Source organism: Mustelus asterias, chromosome 4 (genome assembly GCF_964213995.1).
Source record: "Mustelus asterias chromosome 4, sMusAst1.hap1.1, whole genome shotgun sequence".
NCBI classification, from domain to species: Eukaryota; Metazoa; Chordata; class Chondrichthyes; order Carcharhiniformes; family Triakidae; genus Mustelus; species Mustelus asterias.
In genome coordinates this window covers 23,807,955-23,824,380 of record NC_135804.1, presented here as the reverse complement: position 1 = coordinate 23,824,380, position 16,426 = coordinate 23,807,955, and the positions used below count along the sequence as shown (strand labels likewise).

Here is a 16,426-nt window from a genome sequence, read left to right as displayed (position 1 = left end):
GAAACACCAAAAGCATCACTATTAACAGTGTGAAAATTTGGCAAGATTTTAAAAATATAACACAAACAGATTAACATTTACAAGGGATGCTTCATGAGATTTAATACCTTTACAGTAATAAGTGAGGTAAGGGACGAAGGATGGATTGCAGGAAATGCAGCCAGACTCCGCCTCAGAAAGCACTAATTCAGTAACAGTATCTTGTCGTTTTATATACTCTGCTTATTCATGAAACTTCACAGTAAGCGAAAAATAGGACCTGTACTACAAGCTGTTAGTGCTAGTAAAAGAACACTAAGTTCTTGTTTAGAATTCTAACTTCATAATAAATCTGATACACTCACTGCAGCAGGTTTCCCTGTGGAGGATGCGACTAGCCATTCACAAGTCTGTTGACTTTGGTGGGATCAGAAGATCCTGCCGGTGAGAGGGGCTGGAAAATTCCAGCCCACGTGTGGAAAGCGCGGGATATAAAACTGAACAGTTGCAGAAAGAATTATTTGAAATAGAGCACCTGTTCTGTTCTGACCCATTCAGGTGTAGTCCTCAGATTGCAGATCTCTGTCTTCAGATTTGTGTTCTCTCCTTGTAACTTTAGCAGTTCATCCTCAGAAGACCCAAGCTTAATTCTCAAATCCTACAGAAAAAGAAAAAAGAATATCTCAAGTAGATTTTGAACATTGTAATCAAATGGGAAATCTGACCTTTGTTAATCTGGAACAATAATGTTCACAACCAGAGACTTTTCAAAGCATTTTAACATATTAATTTGTGACAAGAAAAAATTAAAATTCTTGCTTGGTGGAAGAAAAAAGTACAACTGCTTCAATTACAATCAACTCCTACCATTTGCAGAAATTCCATTCCCGTGAGATTTCACGAAGGGCGAAATCGTGAACAGTGAACACAGTTTATAATAGGACTGAATTCGATATGTTCCAGCCATCCCCAAATTTCAAACGTTTACTTTAATGGAGTCAATGAAAACTATCTTTTTAATTAAATTGAAGATAATTTTTTGGAAGAAATTTGTCAACATAAGCAAACGAAAACATTTTTAAAAGTTTTCAATTACAGAATACAATTGTACCATTTACAAATCACAATAGTTTATTGTACAGTACTTTGAAGACAATTTTACTGAAAAAATAGTTTGTCAACAAAACAAAATAGGAGCAATTTAACTACAGAACTACAATATGTACCTGTGATACAATTTTAAAATGGCAGTACTGTACATTATTGTACAGTAGTGTATTACTGTACAGTACAGGAACAGTATTGTACTTGAGAGTGGAGGGAGATGGAGTGGGTGACTGGCTGTTGCCGGCAATGACGCAGATGATTTGGATGAAAAGAATTATGTTACTGTTGACTGCCTAGTCTTTTGTTTTTCATTTTTGTGAAGTTCTCTGTGAGGAGTGATAACTGTGTCAATCATTCTACAAAAAGTGACACTTCTTTCCATGCTTGCATCATGGCCTGTTGTCTGTTTTTCAAATCTTTAGCTGATCTTGAGAGATCTTGTTTGTGAATTCTGCCTTTTTAGACACTTCTTCCTGTTCCTGTTTAGATTCATTCAATCTCATCAGTTCAACCAATTCTTCTGTAAGAGTTCCTCATGACAAGATTGAAGCAACTCATCTGCTGTGGTCATGTCTTCAAATCCCTAACCTTCAATTTGTTTTTGCTAAGCCAACAATCCAGGCCACTTCAGCTTCGATGTGGAGATGCCGGCGTTGGACTGGGGTAAACACAGTAAGAAGTCTCACAACACCAGGCTGAAGTCCAACAGATTTATTTGGTAGCAAAATCCACTAGCTTTCGGAGCGCTGTTCCTTCATCAGGTAAGTGGGAGATCTGTTCACAAACAGGGCATATAAAGACATAAACTCAATTTACAAAATAATGGTTGGAATGCGAATCTTTATAGTAATCAAGTCTTGAAGGTACAGACAATGTGAGTGGAGGGAGCGTTAAGCACAGGTTAAAAAGATGTGTATCGTCTCCAGACAGGACAGTTAGTGAGATTTTGCAAACCCAGACAAGTCGTGGGGGTTACAGATAATGTGACATGAACCCAAGATCCCGGTTGAGGACGTCCTCATGTGTGCGGAACTTGGCTATCAGTCTCTGCTTTGAGCAGAGATCTTGGGTTCATGTCACATTATCTGTAACCCCCACGACTTGCCTGGGCTTGCAAAGTCTCACTAAATGTCCTGTCTGGAGACAATACACATGTCTTTAACCTATGCTTAACGCTCTCTCCACTCAATTTGCCGCTCGACAATCACCAGGCAAGACTGTTCCCTTCTGTTGGGGAGCACTTCAGCGGTCACGGGCATTCGGCCTCTGATATTTGGGTAAGCGTTCTCCAAGGCGGCCTTCATGACACACTACGGCGCAGAGTCACTGAGCAGAAACTGATAGCCAAGTTCCGCACACATGAGGACGGCCTCAACCGGGATATTGGGTTCATGTCACACTATCTGTAATCCTCACAGCTTGCCTGGACTTGCAGAGTCTCACTGGCTGTCCTGTCTGGAGACAATACACATCTCTTTAGCCTGTCTTGATGCTCTCTCCACCCACATTGTTTGTATCTTAAAGACTTGATTAGCTGTAAGTATTCGCATTCCAACCATTATTCTGTAAATTGAGTTTGTGTCTTTATATGCTCTGTTTGTGAACAGAATTCCCACTCACCTGAAGAAGGGGCTTAAGGCTCCGAAAGCTTGTGTGGCTTTTGGTAACAAATAAACCTGTTGAACTTTAACCTGGTGTTGTTAAACTTCTTACTGTGTTTACCCCAGTCCAACGCCGGCATCTCCACATCGTGAACATCTTTGCCAGGAGAAGCTGGACAGGACAAGAGAGCTGCAAAGAGGCAGGCTTCCCAAAGAACCAGATACAGTCTAGGGAACCAGGGAATTAAGAAGTTTGAATTTAAGAGAACAGAGACCAAGGTATTGTTCAGTAAGAGGTCTCACAAAACTAGGTTAGATGCCAGCAGGTTTATTTGGAATCACGAGCTTTTGGAGCGCTGAGTGGCCACAGTCATGGCAGCATCATGAGCACCACACCTCAACTGAGAGGCAAGGTTGAAAAGGCAGGCTTTCATGAACAATCTCAGTTGGTATGGGAACTGAACCCATGCTATTGGTGTCACTCTGCGTCACAAATCAGTTATCCAGCCAACTGAGCTTATCTGATAATGATCAGATAATTTGGTTGAGGGATAAATGTTGATCGGGCACAATGGAGAACTACCCTGCTTTTTTTCAAAAAAGGGCTATGTGCACATTTATATCTACTTCAGTAGGCAGAAGGGCTTAACAGCTCATTCAACAAATCAAGACCTCTGACACTGAAATGTTAACATAGATTTTGTGCTCAACTCTCTGGAGTGGAATTTGGTAATCAATAATGTGTGAAACCATTTAAAAAAATAAATGGACCATAAAACAAAATCTCACTTGCATTAAACTTTGTTAAATAATTTAATAATCCATGATATTTGTGCTCCTCTAATTCTGGCGCCTATTCCCATATTTGTTACCAGCTGTTACCATTTAGTCATGTGGTGTAAGGGGGATGGGGGCTCTTGTCCAACCAGCATGCAAACTCAGGCTGGGTATCAATGTTGTGATGATGTGGAGATGCCGGCGTTGGACTGGGGACTGGTGTCAATGTTGTGGCCAGGGCATGAGTCAATGGGCTTCGAGAGGCAGCTGCAGACAATGGATTGACAAAGAGTGGTTCCTTAGCAGACAAATGCTAGCCGTTAAGTCTCTCTCTTTGATACTGCAGTGTGGAGACCATCAGGAACATGGAGCCTTGTGATCCCACCATCATTCTTCTCGCTTATAGGCAGGAGAGAGGAAAAACAGAAGATGTCAACAACAGTGCTTGGCTCGCCAAAGACATGAACAGAACCGTCAAGAGGATCTGCATGCTCCACATGCTCCAGAGAGTCGTCACTTGGAGCCTCCTTACTAAACCCAGTGTCTACAGACAACGCCTTACATACTTGGAGAACCAGTGTCACCAAAGACTATGTCTGTCCAGGTACCTGGTTGGATACATCTGTCACCTGCTGCAGGATTTGGCACCACAGGGATTGGGAGAGCATTCACTGCCAGTGTCACTGCAAGTGACTATGGTGCTCAATTTTCACATCAGTGGATCCTTCCAGGGCTCTAAAGGCAACCATTTCGACCAGGATCAGGCAAGCCGAGATGCAAAAGCAGTGGAACTTGCGCAGATCTCTGGTTTTCATAGGTGCAGGCTACAATCGACTGCACTCACATCGCACTCTGAGCTCCATGTCATCAATCTGTGAACAATGTGAACTGCAAGAGATTCAATAGTCTGAATGTTCAGCTGGTCTGCGACCACACCAAATGCATCCTGCAGGTATGTGCTCGATTCCCCAGGATGTGCACACAACTCCTACATTCTCAGCAGCTCTCAGATTCCTGACATATTTCAGGGTTGATGTGGCGATGCCGGCGTTGGACTCAGGTAAGCACAGTAAGAAGTCTCACAACACCAGGTTAAAGTCCAACAGGTTTATTTGGTAGCACAAGCCACGAGCTTGAGGCCTCAACTGGGATCTTGGGTTCATGTCACACTATCTTTAACCCTCACGACTTGCCTGGGCTTGCAAAATCTCACTAACTGTCCTGGCTGGAGATAATACACATCTCTTTAACCTGTGTTTAACCCTCTCTCCAGTCACATTGTCTGTACCTTTAAGACTTGATTACCTGTAAAGACTCACATTCCAACCATTATTTTGTAAATTGACTTTGTGTCTTTATATGCCCTGTTTGTGAACTGAAATCCCACTCACCTGATGAAGGGGCAGCGATCCGAAAGCTAGTGGCCTGTGCTACTAAATAAACCTGTTGGGCTTTCACCTGGTGTTGTGAGGCTTCTTACTATATTTCAGGGTTCACAGAGGGTGCAGGGTTGACTACTTAGAGACAAGGAATACCCACGGAGGACATGGCTGATGATGCCTTTGTGGAGGCTCCAGTGTGCAGATAAGACAAGGTACGACAAGATTCATGCTGCAACACACACTTTGGTGGAACAGCCATCGGGATGCTGAGGTTTTAAAAAACTTTAATCTTTATGAAGTTCCAGTGTCTCGACCAGTTTTGTGGAGTCCTGCAATACAACGTGCAGAGTGTATCACCCGCCGCGTCCTGTACAAACCGGTGCTGCAACAGTGGAAGAAATTGCTGGAGGAGGATATGGAGGAGACATCCCATTATCTTCACATGACATCTGTGAGCAATGCACTCACGTCTGACTGATGGCAGTGCACATACCCTCTGTGATAAGCTTCTGTCATGGAGTTGCAGTTGTTAACTGTAAAGGAATGCCATCAACGTGCTGGGAAGCATGCACAAAGCATATGGAGGAAGCCCTGGACTGAGCATCCTGCCTTTATCCTGTGCAAGAGTCAAAGTTTCACTGCAGATGGACAGGAACACAGCTCAGCACAACAAGGAGCCATAGCAAAGATGAAATTAGTAGGAGTTTATTTACAGAAGTGAACACTATATATAAGTGATTAACACCTGTGCCTATGCTGTGCAACTGAATTTCTGAACCTCCCTTTCCCTGTCACTATGTCTTGGTGCATGCTCAATATTCAGCAGAGATGGAAGCAACCTGCTGACTGCTCTGTCCTGTTGTCTACAATGACCTCAGTAGATGTTCTCTGGAGGGCTGAGACCTGGGCACCCTGCCTACTTTCGGATTCCTGCTGTATGGCAGTGCCACCCTCCTTGGCCGGTGGAGCTGGATATGATGTGGTCACAGGAAGAAGAGATTCGAATGGAAGGGACAGTTCCAGTGTCAGCTGGGTAGATGACCCCAGAGACCCCAGCAGCTGTTCCTCCTCTCTCTGGGTGCCTGACAGCCGTTGTCTTCCTCCATGGGATAGAGGGACAGCTACAGTGAGCTCGAGTAGCTGCATCATCCTCTGGCGTTGGCACTGAAGGATGCCAAAAAGTGCTTGTACCAAGTGCATGTCCTACAGCCAAGTAAGACAGATGTCTTGCACCAAGGTCTCTACTATAGCTTCCACCCAAACAGTGTTGACGTCGGTGCGTTGGCCTGTTGGCACAATCACCTTAGGCTGAAGGCACACAGACTCCTCCATGCAGCTTAGCAGTCCAAGGAGTGCAGCAGACACCCCTTCCTGATTTTGTCAGGCTGGTGTTTGGATCTTCAGCAACTGAGGCAGGACCAAGTCCTGAGTCTCGTCATCTGATATGAACTCAGCAGATTCCTGGCCCCTGGCATTCCTCCGAGTGTCAGCACCCTGGGATGCCCCTGCCTCTGTCTGCTGTGGATTGGACTTTGTGATGTGCTAACTAGTTTGTGACCTTGAGGCTGCTTTAAAACTAGATCTCACTGAGCTGTGCGTCTCTGCGCTGGTGGAGGGTGTGGGTAAGCGGTGTGACAGTCTTCCATGGAGGGCTCTGAAAAATCATGGTCAGTGCTGCTCTCTGAGCTGGAGTCCCAGACGTGACTGCAAAAGAAAGGGGAGGTCAATGGTGCATAGCAGAAGCCTGGGACACAGGAGACATGACTCACAGCATGGTAGTTTGATGGATGCTGCAATGCCAGATCCTCACTTGGTTTATTTCCACCAACCTCACCATCAGCACAGGAACGGTCCACATCCCTGCCAGCCAGCTGAAGTCTACGAGGACGTTCAGTTGCACCATCCCTCCACCAGACTGGAATCCCTCCCTTTTGTTATGCACCAGTTAGTCCTTCATGAAGATGGAGTGTAAGCAGGACACCTGCCAGACATGGATGGGTGGCACATGTGGATGGTAAGTGGAGCCATGGACAGGATCAGGACATGACCAACAGAAGAGATGAAAGTGTGGGTGTGGGAGAGTTAGTGGGGTTTCCCTTAAGCTGGCAGTGAGTGAGATCCTTGTGGATGTGTGGTGTGTCTGTGAATTGAGAGTGATGTGAAGAACGGCTTACCCTGGTGGAACAGAGGAGATCATTCATCTTTTCTGCACTGGATGGCTCTCTCTGGGTGCCTGAGAGCCGTTGCCTTCTTCTATGGAATAAAGGGACAGCTACAGTGAATGGAATCCATTCTCTTCTGAATGGAATTGGCACCCCTGGCCGCTGCCTCCTCCTCCCATGCTGGATTTGTGACCTTGCTGATAGTTTTTCATCCAGAGGGTGGGTAGATGACATCATGGTGAGTCTCCACTGCAGTGAGCAGTCATTCCAGGGAGATGGCCAAGAACTTCAGGGCAGATCTCCTGGTACCATCACTTCCCAGCGACCTGTGAAGTGTGACTACTGAGCATTGGGGCGGCCTTTAATTATGGCGCCCGGATCGTTAAAGCACTGTGATGGCAGGGTGGGCAAATCGGAAGCTGTCTGCCAACGATATGGCGTGGAAACCGTGCATGCAATGTTTTGCACAAAGTGCCACACAATATGGCGTTAAAAATCGCCATTGCCAGGCTCTATGCTGCTTTACACCCCAACATCAGCCTTTACTGATATCAGAGAAAATATCACCCAATGTAGCAATCTGCTTTGGAAAACCCCTATTTGAACCTATCAATGAAATTAGTTATCAAGCGGATTAGCAAACTATTGTATGAAACAAAATTAAACAACAATCTCCTCAAATCAACATTTTTGAATGCATTTCACTTTCAGCTACCAGGCATAATTTATAGTTGTCAGTTTAACACAGAGCATTTAAAACATCCTGTATAAAATGCCCACTCACTAAAACATATCTCATATGATTCCTCATAGGATTATTAAAAAATACAGGAGCTTCTACTAAAGGTATCAGAAAATGGAAGAAAAACATTTTAAAATAATAATTGTGAAAACAGAGGTTTGTACTTTAATTATTATTTCACAGTTGAATTTTGTTAATATAAACTCTCATATCTGAAAACTGAATTCCTGCCTATGAGTGTACAAAATTCTGATCTACAAAAACATTCGCAGTTCCATACAGCAAGATGCTTCAAATTCCATTATCTATTTCATAACAGTTCAATTGTAACCGCTGAGTTAGCGTTTTCTGCAAACTAAGTAACCCTAGCAAAATCTAATCAAGTGACGGAGATAAAACTTGCTGAACTTATTGCACAATCCTATCAAAAACATAGTCAACTCATTACTTTCCACTGTCATATGGCAAGCAGCAATAAATCAATACAGAAAAGCGTGTATGCTGTTCCTGGTGCGATAAGGATTCATATCACAGAAAGAGGAGGTTGATTTGTTAATAACACATAATAGCCACCATTCATACCATGCATTAAATAACATATTTCAGTTTCTATTTAATGCAGCCAAGATAAAATTGGATTTTTTTTTCAGTTCCCTCTGTAATTCTCGCATCCATCATTTATTATTAAAGGGGTCAAACCGCAGCTGGACAAGTCTTTTTATGAAAAACTATAAATATAAAATATTAACCTTACCCACATACCAGAAAACATAGAAGGACTTTTTCTTCCAATAATTATAAAATAGGAAAGATTTTTTGTATCCAGTTGTCCTGTGATATCATTAGTATTTGTTTTCAAGCACGTACATATGAACGTTAAAGTTTTAAGGCTGATCAGTCCTTCTAATAAAAGGTGTTTTCAATCTAATTTTCCAAATTCAAAGATATTCATATATTTATAAAGAAAACATAGAGGAAATAGAAATTCTTGTGTATGGTCCATATTAGAGAGTTTTTCCACAGAATGCTTTTCAATGGTGTTAGGCGTATTGCATGATTACTCTTTATGTCATTCCATATTGCAAAGTTGTACCTTATCATGTCACAAATACTGCTTTATTTAAAATATTTGTTCTACTTTTTCTGGCCATTAAACTATATATATATAAATATTGTCAATACATTATAGAATTTTAAATTCGGACATAAATAATACTTCAAAATTGAGTGTCAAATAATGACATTATTTCCCCGCATTGTTGTACCAGTATAAAAACCAAATAATAGCCAGAGCTAGTGGCAATGTTATCAATGACTTTCCAGTGGGCTAGCAACTTGGATCAATGATGGAAATATTTATTAGTCCACGGTACTGAGGTGTTATTATTGTAACAATTAAACATTGCATAAATGTAATTACAAAAATGTTTTACTTTCCCTTTATCGGAGAAAGATGACATGGCAGATGTTGAACACAACAGAACCATTTTTTTCCAATTGAATCTTTACTTCATCTGTTGCTAAATAAAGGAAGGATACTACTAAATTCAAAGAAACACTGTACAAATCTGCAAAGATCAGTGGTAGATCAGGGGATTGAACAGATTTTAAGAACCAGCAAAGAATAATAAAGAGACGGAAACAAGAGTACGAGAAAACTAGCTGCTAAAACAAAAACAGATAGTAAATGTTTCTGCAAGTATTTGAATAGGAAAGAAACTAAAACCAGTGTTAGTCCTCTGGAGAGCAAGTCTGGAAATTGATGAAGGAAACAAAGGAATGGCGGAGCCATTGAAGAGATATCTAGGAGTGAATTTTCTTGTTACATCCGCCACGGGAATCGTAGCGGGCAAGGGGCGGACCATGGAAAGACCCATTGACCTCGGGAAGGATTTTCCAGTCTCGGGGTGAGTGCGACCAGAAAATCCGGCCCCTTGTGTCTCTTTCACAGTAAAAGACTTTTAAAACTTTCCCCAAAGGAACATAAGGTGAAAGGGAGAGATGAACTTAACAATCATGATCATCAGGAAAAGGTGCTAGGAAAGTTATTCAACCTAAAGGCTGACAAGTTCCCAAGACCTGCATCTTAGGGTCTTAAAAGTGGAGGCACAGACAGGAAAAGTATTGGTTATAATCTTGCAAAATTCCTTATAGTCTGGAACTTTCCTAGCAGATTGGAAAATAGCTAATGTAATTCTTCTTTTAAGGAAGGCAGAAAAAAGGAAACTATAGGCCAGTTAACCTAACATCTGTCTGAGGGAAGTGCTGGAATGCATTATTAAGAATGTTATAGTAGGATATTTATAAAATCATAATGTAACCAAACAGAGCCAACATGTATCATTTTAACTAATCGGCAGAATTTTACGACCTCATCACGCCTGTTTTGCGGTGGGGAAACGTCGTAAAATCGGGCATGATGCGACTAAGGGGAATGGCGCCTGTTGCCATATCCATTCCCATTTTATGAAAAGAAAATTGGCGTGATCGGGGAGCCCGCCCAAAATGGGCAAAACATCAATTTGCTTTTTTTACATTCATCACAATGTCATTAGTGAGCTCCATTCTCAATTGTCCCAACTCACTTGCCTTAACAAGTCATTCACTGCAGCTGGATTAGTCAGGAAATACCTCCTGTATAAAAGTCAGATTTAGGTGCTTCAGCAGAGGGTGAGCGAGGAGGTAAGTCTCTGCTTTCAAACTGCTCCGTGTGTGGGGGGTTGTTGTTGCTCACAGGGTCCAACCTTGGATTCTCAGCATGGACCTGGCCCAAAGCGCTGACCTTGGGCTTAGGGATGATTCTGGGGTCCTAGTGCAGGCAGCAGCAAGCACTGTTGCAGGTAGGAGATGGGCTGGAAACTCTCTGAAGTGGCAGTGCTACAACCTCAGGACTTGTCAGGCAGCACTATCTGTCACCACTACTGCATGGGTTCTGTGTGTGTGTTTGTGAGCGGCAGGGGAAATGGCTCTAAGCATTGCAATTCCCTTTCTAAACCTATTTGCCTCTGTACCCTCCTTTGAGATGCTTCTTAAAACTTATCTCTTCAGCAAAGTTGTTGGTCATCGGCTCTGACATGTGGTTGAGTATAAAATTCCATTTAATAAAGCACTGTGAAACAACTTGTTTTACTGCATTAAAGATGCTATATACATTCAAGTAGTTGTTGTTGATGTTATCATCAATAATGGTTTAAAGTTTATTTATTAGTGTCACAAGTAGGCTTACATTAACATGCAATGAAATTAGTGTGAAAATCCCCTAGTCGCCACACTCTGTTGCCACAGTCCTGTGCCTTTTCGGGTAGTCATGATGTGGAGATGCCGGCGTTGGACTGGGGTAAACACAGTAAGAAGTTTAACAACACCAGGTTAAAGTCCAACAGGTTTATTTGGTAGCAAAAGCCACAAGCTTTCGGAGCCTTAAGCCCCTTCTTGAGGTGAGTGGGATGCTCACCTCAAGAAGGGGCTTAAGGCTCCGAAAGCTTGTGGCTTTTGCTACCAAATAAACCTGTTGGACTTTAACCTGGTGTTGTTAAACTTCTTACTGCCTTTTTGGGTACACAAAGGGAGAATTTATCATGGCCGATGCACCTAACCCATACGTCTCTTGGACTGTGGGAGGAAATCCACGCAGACATGGGGAGAAAATGCCGACTCCGCACAGTGAGTGACCGAAGCTGGGAATCAAACCCATGTCTTTGGCACTGTGAGGCAGCAGTGCTAACCACTGTGCCACCATGCCTCCCCTTATGGTCTTGCCATGATTGCAATAAGAAAGAATTTAAAAACTGAAAGTTAGATCCAGATTTCAACTGTTACTGAGAGCAGTTTTGTTTTATTCATTCATGGGACATGGGCATCGCTGGTTGGCCAGCATTTATTGTCCATCCCTAGTTGCCCTTGAGAAAGTGGTGGTGACTCCCTTCTTGAATCGCTGCAGTCCATGTTCTGTGGGTTGATCCACAATGCCGTGAGGGAGGGAATTCCAGGATTTTGACCCAGCAACTGCGAAGGAACTGCGATATATTTCCAAGTCAGGATGGTGAGTGGCTTGGATTGGAACTTGCAGGTGGTGGTGTTTCTATTTATCTGCTGCCCTTGCCCTTCTGGATGTAAGTGGTCATGGGTTTGGAAGGTGCTGTCTAAGGATCTTTGGTGAATTGCCGCAGTGCATCTTGTACACACTGTTGCTACTGAGCGTCGGTGGTGGAGGGATTGAATGTTTGTAGATGTGGTGCCAATCAAGCGGGCTGCTTTGTCCTGGGTGGTGTCAAGCTTCCTGAGTGTTGTTGGAACTGCACCCATCCAGGCACGTGGGGTGTATTCCATCACACTCCATCACACTGACTTGTGCCTTGTAGATGGTGGATAGGCTTTGGGGAGTCAGGAGGTGACTTACTGGTCGCAATATTCCTAGCCTCTGACCTGCTCTTGTAGCCAGTGTTTATGTGGTGAGTGCAGTTGAGTTTCTGGTCAATGGTAACCCCAAGGATGTTAACAGTGGGGGATTCAGTGATAGTTACACCATTGAATGTTAAGGGACAGTGGTTAGAGTGTCTATTATTGGTGATGGTCATTGCCAGGCATTTGTGTGGCATGAATGTTATTTGCCACTTGTTAGCCCAAGCCTGGATATTGTCCAGATCTTGTTGCATTTAAAAATAGACTGCTTCAGTATCTGAGGAGTTGCAAATGGAGCTGAACATTATGCAATTATCGGCGAACATCCCCATTTCTAACCTTATGACGGAGGAAAGGTCATTGATGAAGCAGTTGAAGATTGTTGTGCCTAGAAGACTATCCTGAGGGACTCCTGCAGAGATGTCGTGTAGCTGAGACGACTGATGTTCCACAACCACAACCATCTTCCTATGTACCAGGTATGACTCCAACCAGTGGAGAGTTTGCCCCCGAAACCCATTGATTCCAGTTTTGCTTGGGCTCCTTGATGCCACACGGTCGAATGTGGCCTTGATGTCAAGGGCTGTCACCCTCACCTCACCTCTGGAATTCAGCTCTTTTGTCCATGTTTGAACCAAGGTGTAATGAGGTCAGGAGCTGAGTGAACCTGGTGAAACCCAAACTGGGCGTCACTGAGCAGGTTATTGCTGAGCAGGTGCTGCTTGATGGCACTGTTGATGACCCCCTTCCATCACTTTTACAATCGAGAGTAGACTGATTGGGCGGTAATTGGCCAGGTTGGATTTGTCCTGCTTTGTGTGTACAGGACATATCTGGGCAATTTTCCACATTGTTGGGTAGATGCCAGTGTTGTAACTGTACTGGAAGAGCTTGGCTAGTAGAGCGGCAAGTTCTGGAGCACAAGCCTTCAGTGCTATTACCGGAATGTTATCAGGGCCCATTGCCTTTGCAGTATCCAGTGCCTCCAACCATTTCTTGATATGATGTGGAGTGAATCGAATTGGCTGGAGACTGGCATCTGAGATGCTGGGGACCACTGGAGGAGGCTGAGATGGATCATCCACTTGGCACTTCTGGCTGAAGATTTCTGTGAATATTTCAGCCTTAACTTTTGCACTGATGTGCTGGGCTCCTCCATCATTGAGGATGGGGATATTTGTGGAGCCTCCTCCTCCAATGAGTTGTTTAATTGTCCACCACCATTGTCGACTGGATGTGGAAGGATTGCAGAGCTTAGATCTGATCCGTTGGTTGTGGGATCGCTTAGCTTTGTCTATCACTTGTTGTTTTTGCCGTTTAGCATGCAAGTAGTCCTGTTTGGTAGCTTTACCAGGTTGACATCTCATTTTTAGGTATGCCTGGTGCTGCTCCTGTCATGCCCTCCTGCACTCTCCATTGAACCAGGGTTGATCCCCTGGCTTGATGGTAATGGTTGAATGGGGGATATGCTGGGCCATGAGGTTGCAGATTGTGCCGGAGTTCAGTTCCGCTGCTGTTGATGGCCCACAGTGTCTCATGGATGTCCAGTCTTGAGTTGCTGGATCGGTTTGAAATCTGTCCCATTTATCACGACGATAGTGCCACCCAACACAATGGAGGTTTTAAAATTATGGGTGGGATTTTTCCGCCCCACTGCGCTAGTTGAGTAGCGTAGTGGGAGATATTAGCGAGGCGCAAAAAATCAGGATCGTGCCTCTCTCGATATTGCTGGCCCAGGTGGGTGCGGGGAGGGGGGGAATTGACTGTCCTCCCAGTAAACTTTGTACACAGGGCACGCACGCAATAGCATCCCTAGCAGTCTGCAGCCAGCTTCCTGGCTTGAACAGGCTCCTTCCACTCCCCCTACTGGTGGAAATCAGATTATAGACTCTGGATTGCACAGAGTGCTGTAAAGTCACGAAACTCAGCTCGCTAAAAACAGGCAAGAAAACCTCCCGTGTGCTCGCCTGTTCAAAACTTAAAATTTTTCTGAGAAAATTCTGCCCTATATATTCCATAAACTTATAATTGACTAATTAATACAGCTAAACTGGAAAAAACAACAATTTTCTTCAATTAAACATAAGTGAAAATTAAAGCAGACATATAAGTATCAACAATTGAATTGAGTAAGGATGTAAGAATGTGAATAACCTCTTCAGTCAATATCTAGGATAAAAATAAAAGCAAATTCGCCCAAACCCAAAGAGCAACTTGACTGCTTGACAAAGCAATGATTCAAACTTCCTTCACATTTGTGCCAGGAGACATATACGATCTAAACACAAACCAATCAAATGATTTAAAAGAGCACAGAATTTTGGATATAAGCAAGATGCACATATAACTACAATACATCCAAATCCTCTTGATCATTCACAGCTGTCCATTTACAGATTGACATACCCCCCCAACTTTCACATGCATGTATCCTCCAATTATGTTCGTTTAGAAAATTCTATTCATTACGATGAAATTTTCTGGCAAAAGAAAATTATTTTTGAGCTCTGAGCTTTTTGAGATTTTAAAAGAAAATATCCTCGGTGAGACCGTATTCTATTTTCAATTTCCTTATTGTATTTTTATGGCATAAGTCACATTAAAAATTGAACAGCTTCCTCTATTGCAGAATTCTAAACATGTGATGCAAGATGATAGTTAAATGAGTTGAAAATTAAACGTCTAATCCTTGAAAAATAAATACATGGTGTGTGTTCAATGTTTCCTCCAGATCCAGTTTTATACAATTAATTCAATCAATCTTAAATTTGGGCATATTTTAATCAGAATGGAAGGATTCTTGGATATTCTATGCTTGTGTCATATGCCCATAAATATGTGAAGACAATGAACGTTTTACTTTTTAAAAGGAGCATAGGAAATGGACAATTTACCTTGTCAAACTGGATTCCAGGGAAGTTAGATGACCCTTTTGTGGTTGTGCACTGACACAGAGACTGACATGTCTAAGCATTATCTGAGAAGTCGCTTAAAATGCAAATTATCTATCCAGGTATAGATGAGCACCCTTCTCCATTTCAATTGAGGTTACAATGGCTGGTAGTCTTGCCAGCCGCACGAAGATGCGATTACAAAGTGATTTTGGAGTCCATCAATGATGATGGGATATCAAATATCTTACAATGTGTGACAAACTATTCAGCCAAAAACCCATTTGGGTTGTCAATAGACATATCAATACTGTGATTCAGTCTGGGATATGGAGATCAGAGGGGAGCCACCTTGTTCAACAGAAGGAAGGACCCTGCCTTGAAAATCCACCACAGGCAATGAAGTGGGGCTAATCTGTTTTACCTGCATATATGCTCACTACAGGAGCTCACTTCCAGCTTTAACTGGAGCAAATCCAGAAGCCTACTGTTCATGAGCAGAAACTTCCAACCTCAATTGTGTTCAGTGAACCAAAACAGAAATGTGAGGCCTGCAACATTTCTAACCACCACCTTGAAGAATCAGCATATTGGTGACTTATGAACTATTTTTAAAGGTATCAGTGCATGCTGCATCTTTAAAAATCATCTTCTCTTGTGTGAAACATGTGTGGCCATGTGTGTGTGTGTCATGTGTGAATGAGAGTGGATGTTTATTTACATTTCTGGTGTTGTGAAATTTTACATGCAAGCCTATTTTGTGTTTGTTCTTAAAAGTCACAGCACTGAAAGGGTTAAAACATTCCTTCTCAAAGATACATTTTGTTGCAATCAGTCGGGAAGTGGGAAGAAGGGAAAATTACCTCACCCATCTTCCCGGTCCGTAACAGGTGGAATTTGACATTAGTAAAATGTCAGCTTGTGTTACAATTTCAGATATAACTTCAGGATTGCCACCAAACAACCTTTAGACCATGCTGAGACCTAGCTCACTGAGTAGTTACTACTTATTATTTCTACAGCATTGCTAAATTCTCTGTTATCAGAAATATATCAGAGTCTCCTATTCACTTAACCATTTTGAAATACAAAAAATTAATGAACCCTATAATCATTAAGTTACATCTCTGCTGATCGATAAGGATAAGGTCTCGACCTAATAAAATGGATTCTCTAACTTATAATAACAGACCATTTATTTTTAAAAAGCGCGTTTGCAGCCCAAAGGCTGAATTGCAGTGTAGCGTGCATCAAAACACATAAAATTAATATATAGACAAAATAATGAAGTTAAAAATATGGAAACAAATAGGCTGCGATTCTTCAGGTGAATCTTGCGGCGACTGATTCGCGGGGTTTGCACACGCGTTTGCGTCTCCCAGCG

The 16,426-nt window shown here is 42.7% G+C and overlaps 1 protein-coding gene across 1 annotated transcript in view; it reads right to left on the bottom strand.

Moving 5' to 3' along the window:
* The window catches only part of LOC144493033 (uncharacterized), a 364,898-nt gene that overhangs the window by 220,739 nt on the left and 127,733 nt on the right, over nt 1-16,426 (bottom strand). Inside the window, exon 5 of the mRNA XM_078211846.1 lies at nt 515-637. Coding sequence (XP_078067972.1) covers nt 515-637 — 123 coding nt within the window. The remainder of the gene's footprint in view (nt 1-514; nt 638-16,426) is intronic.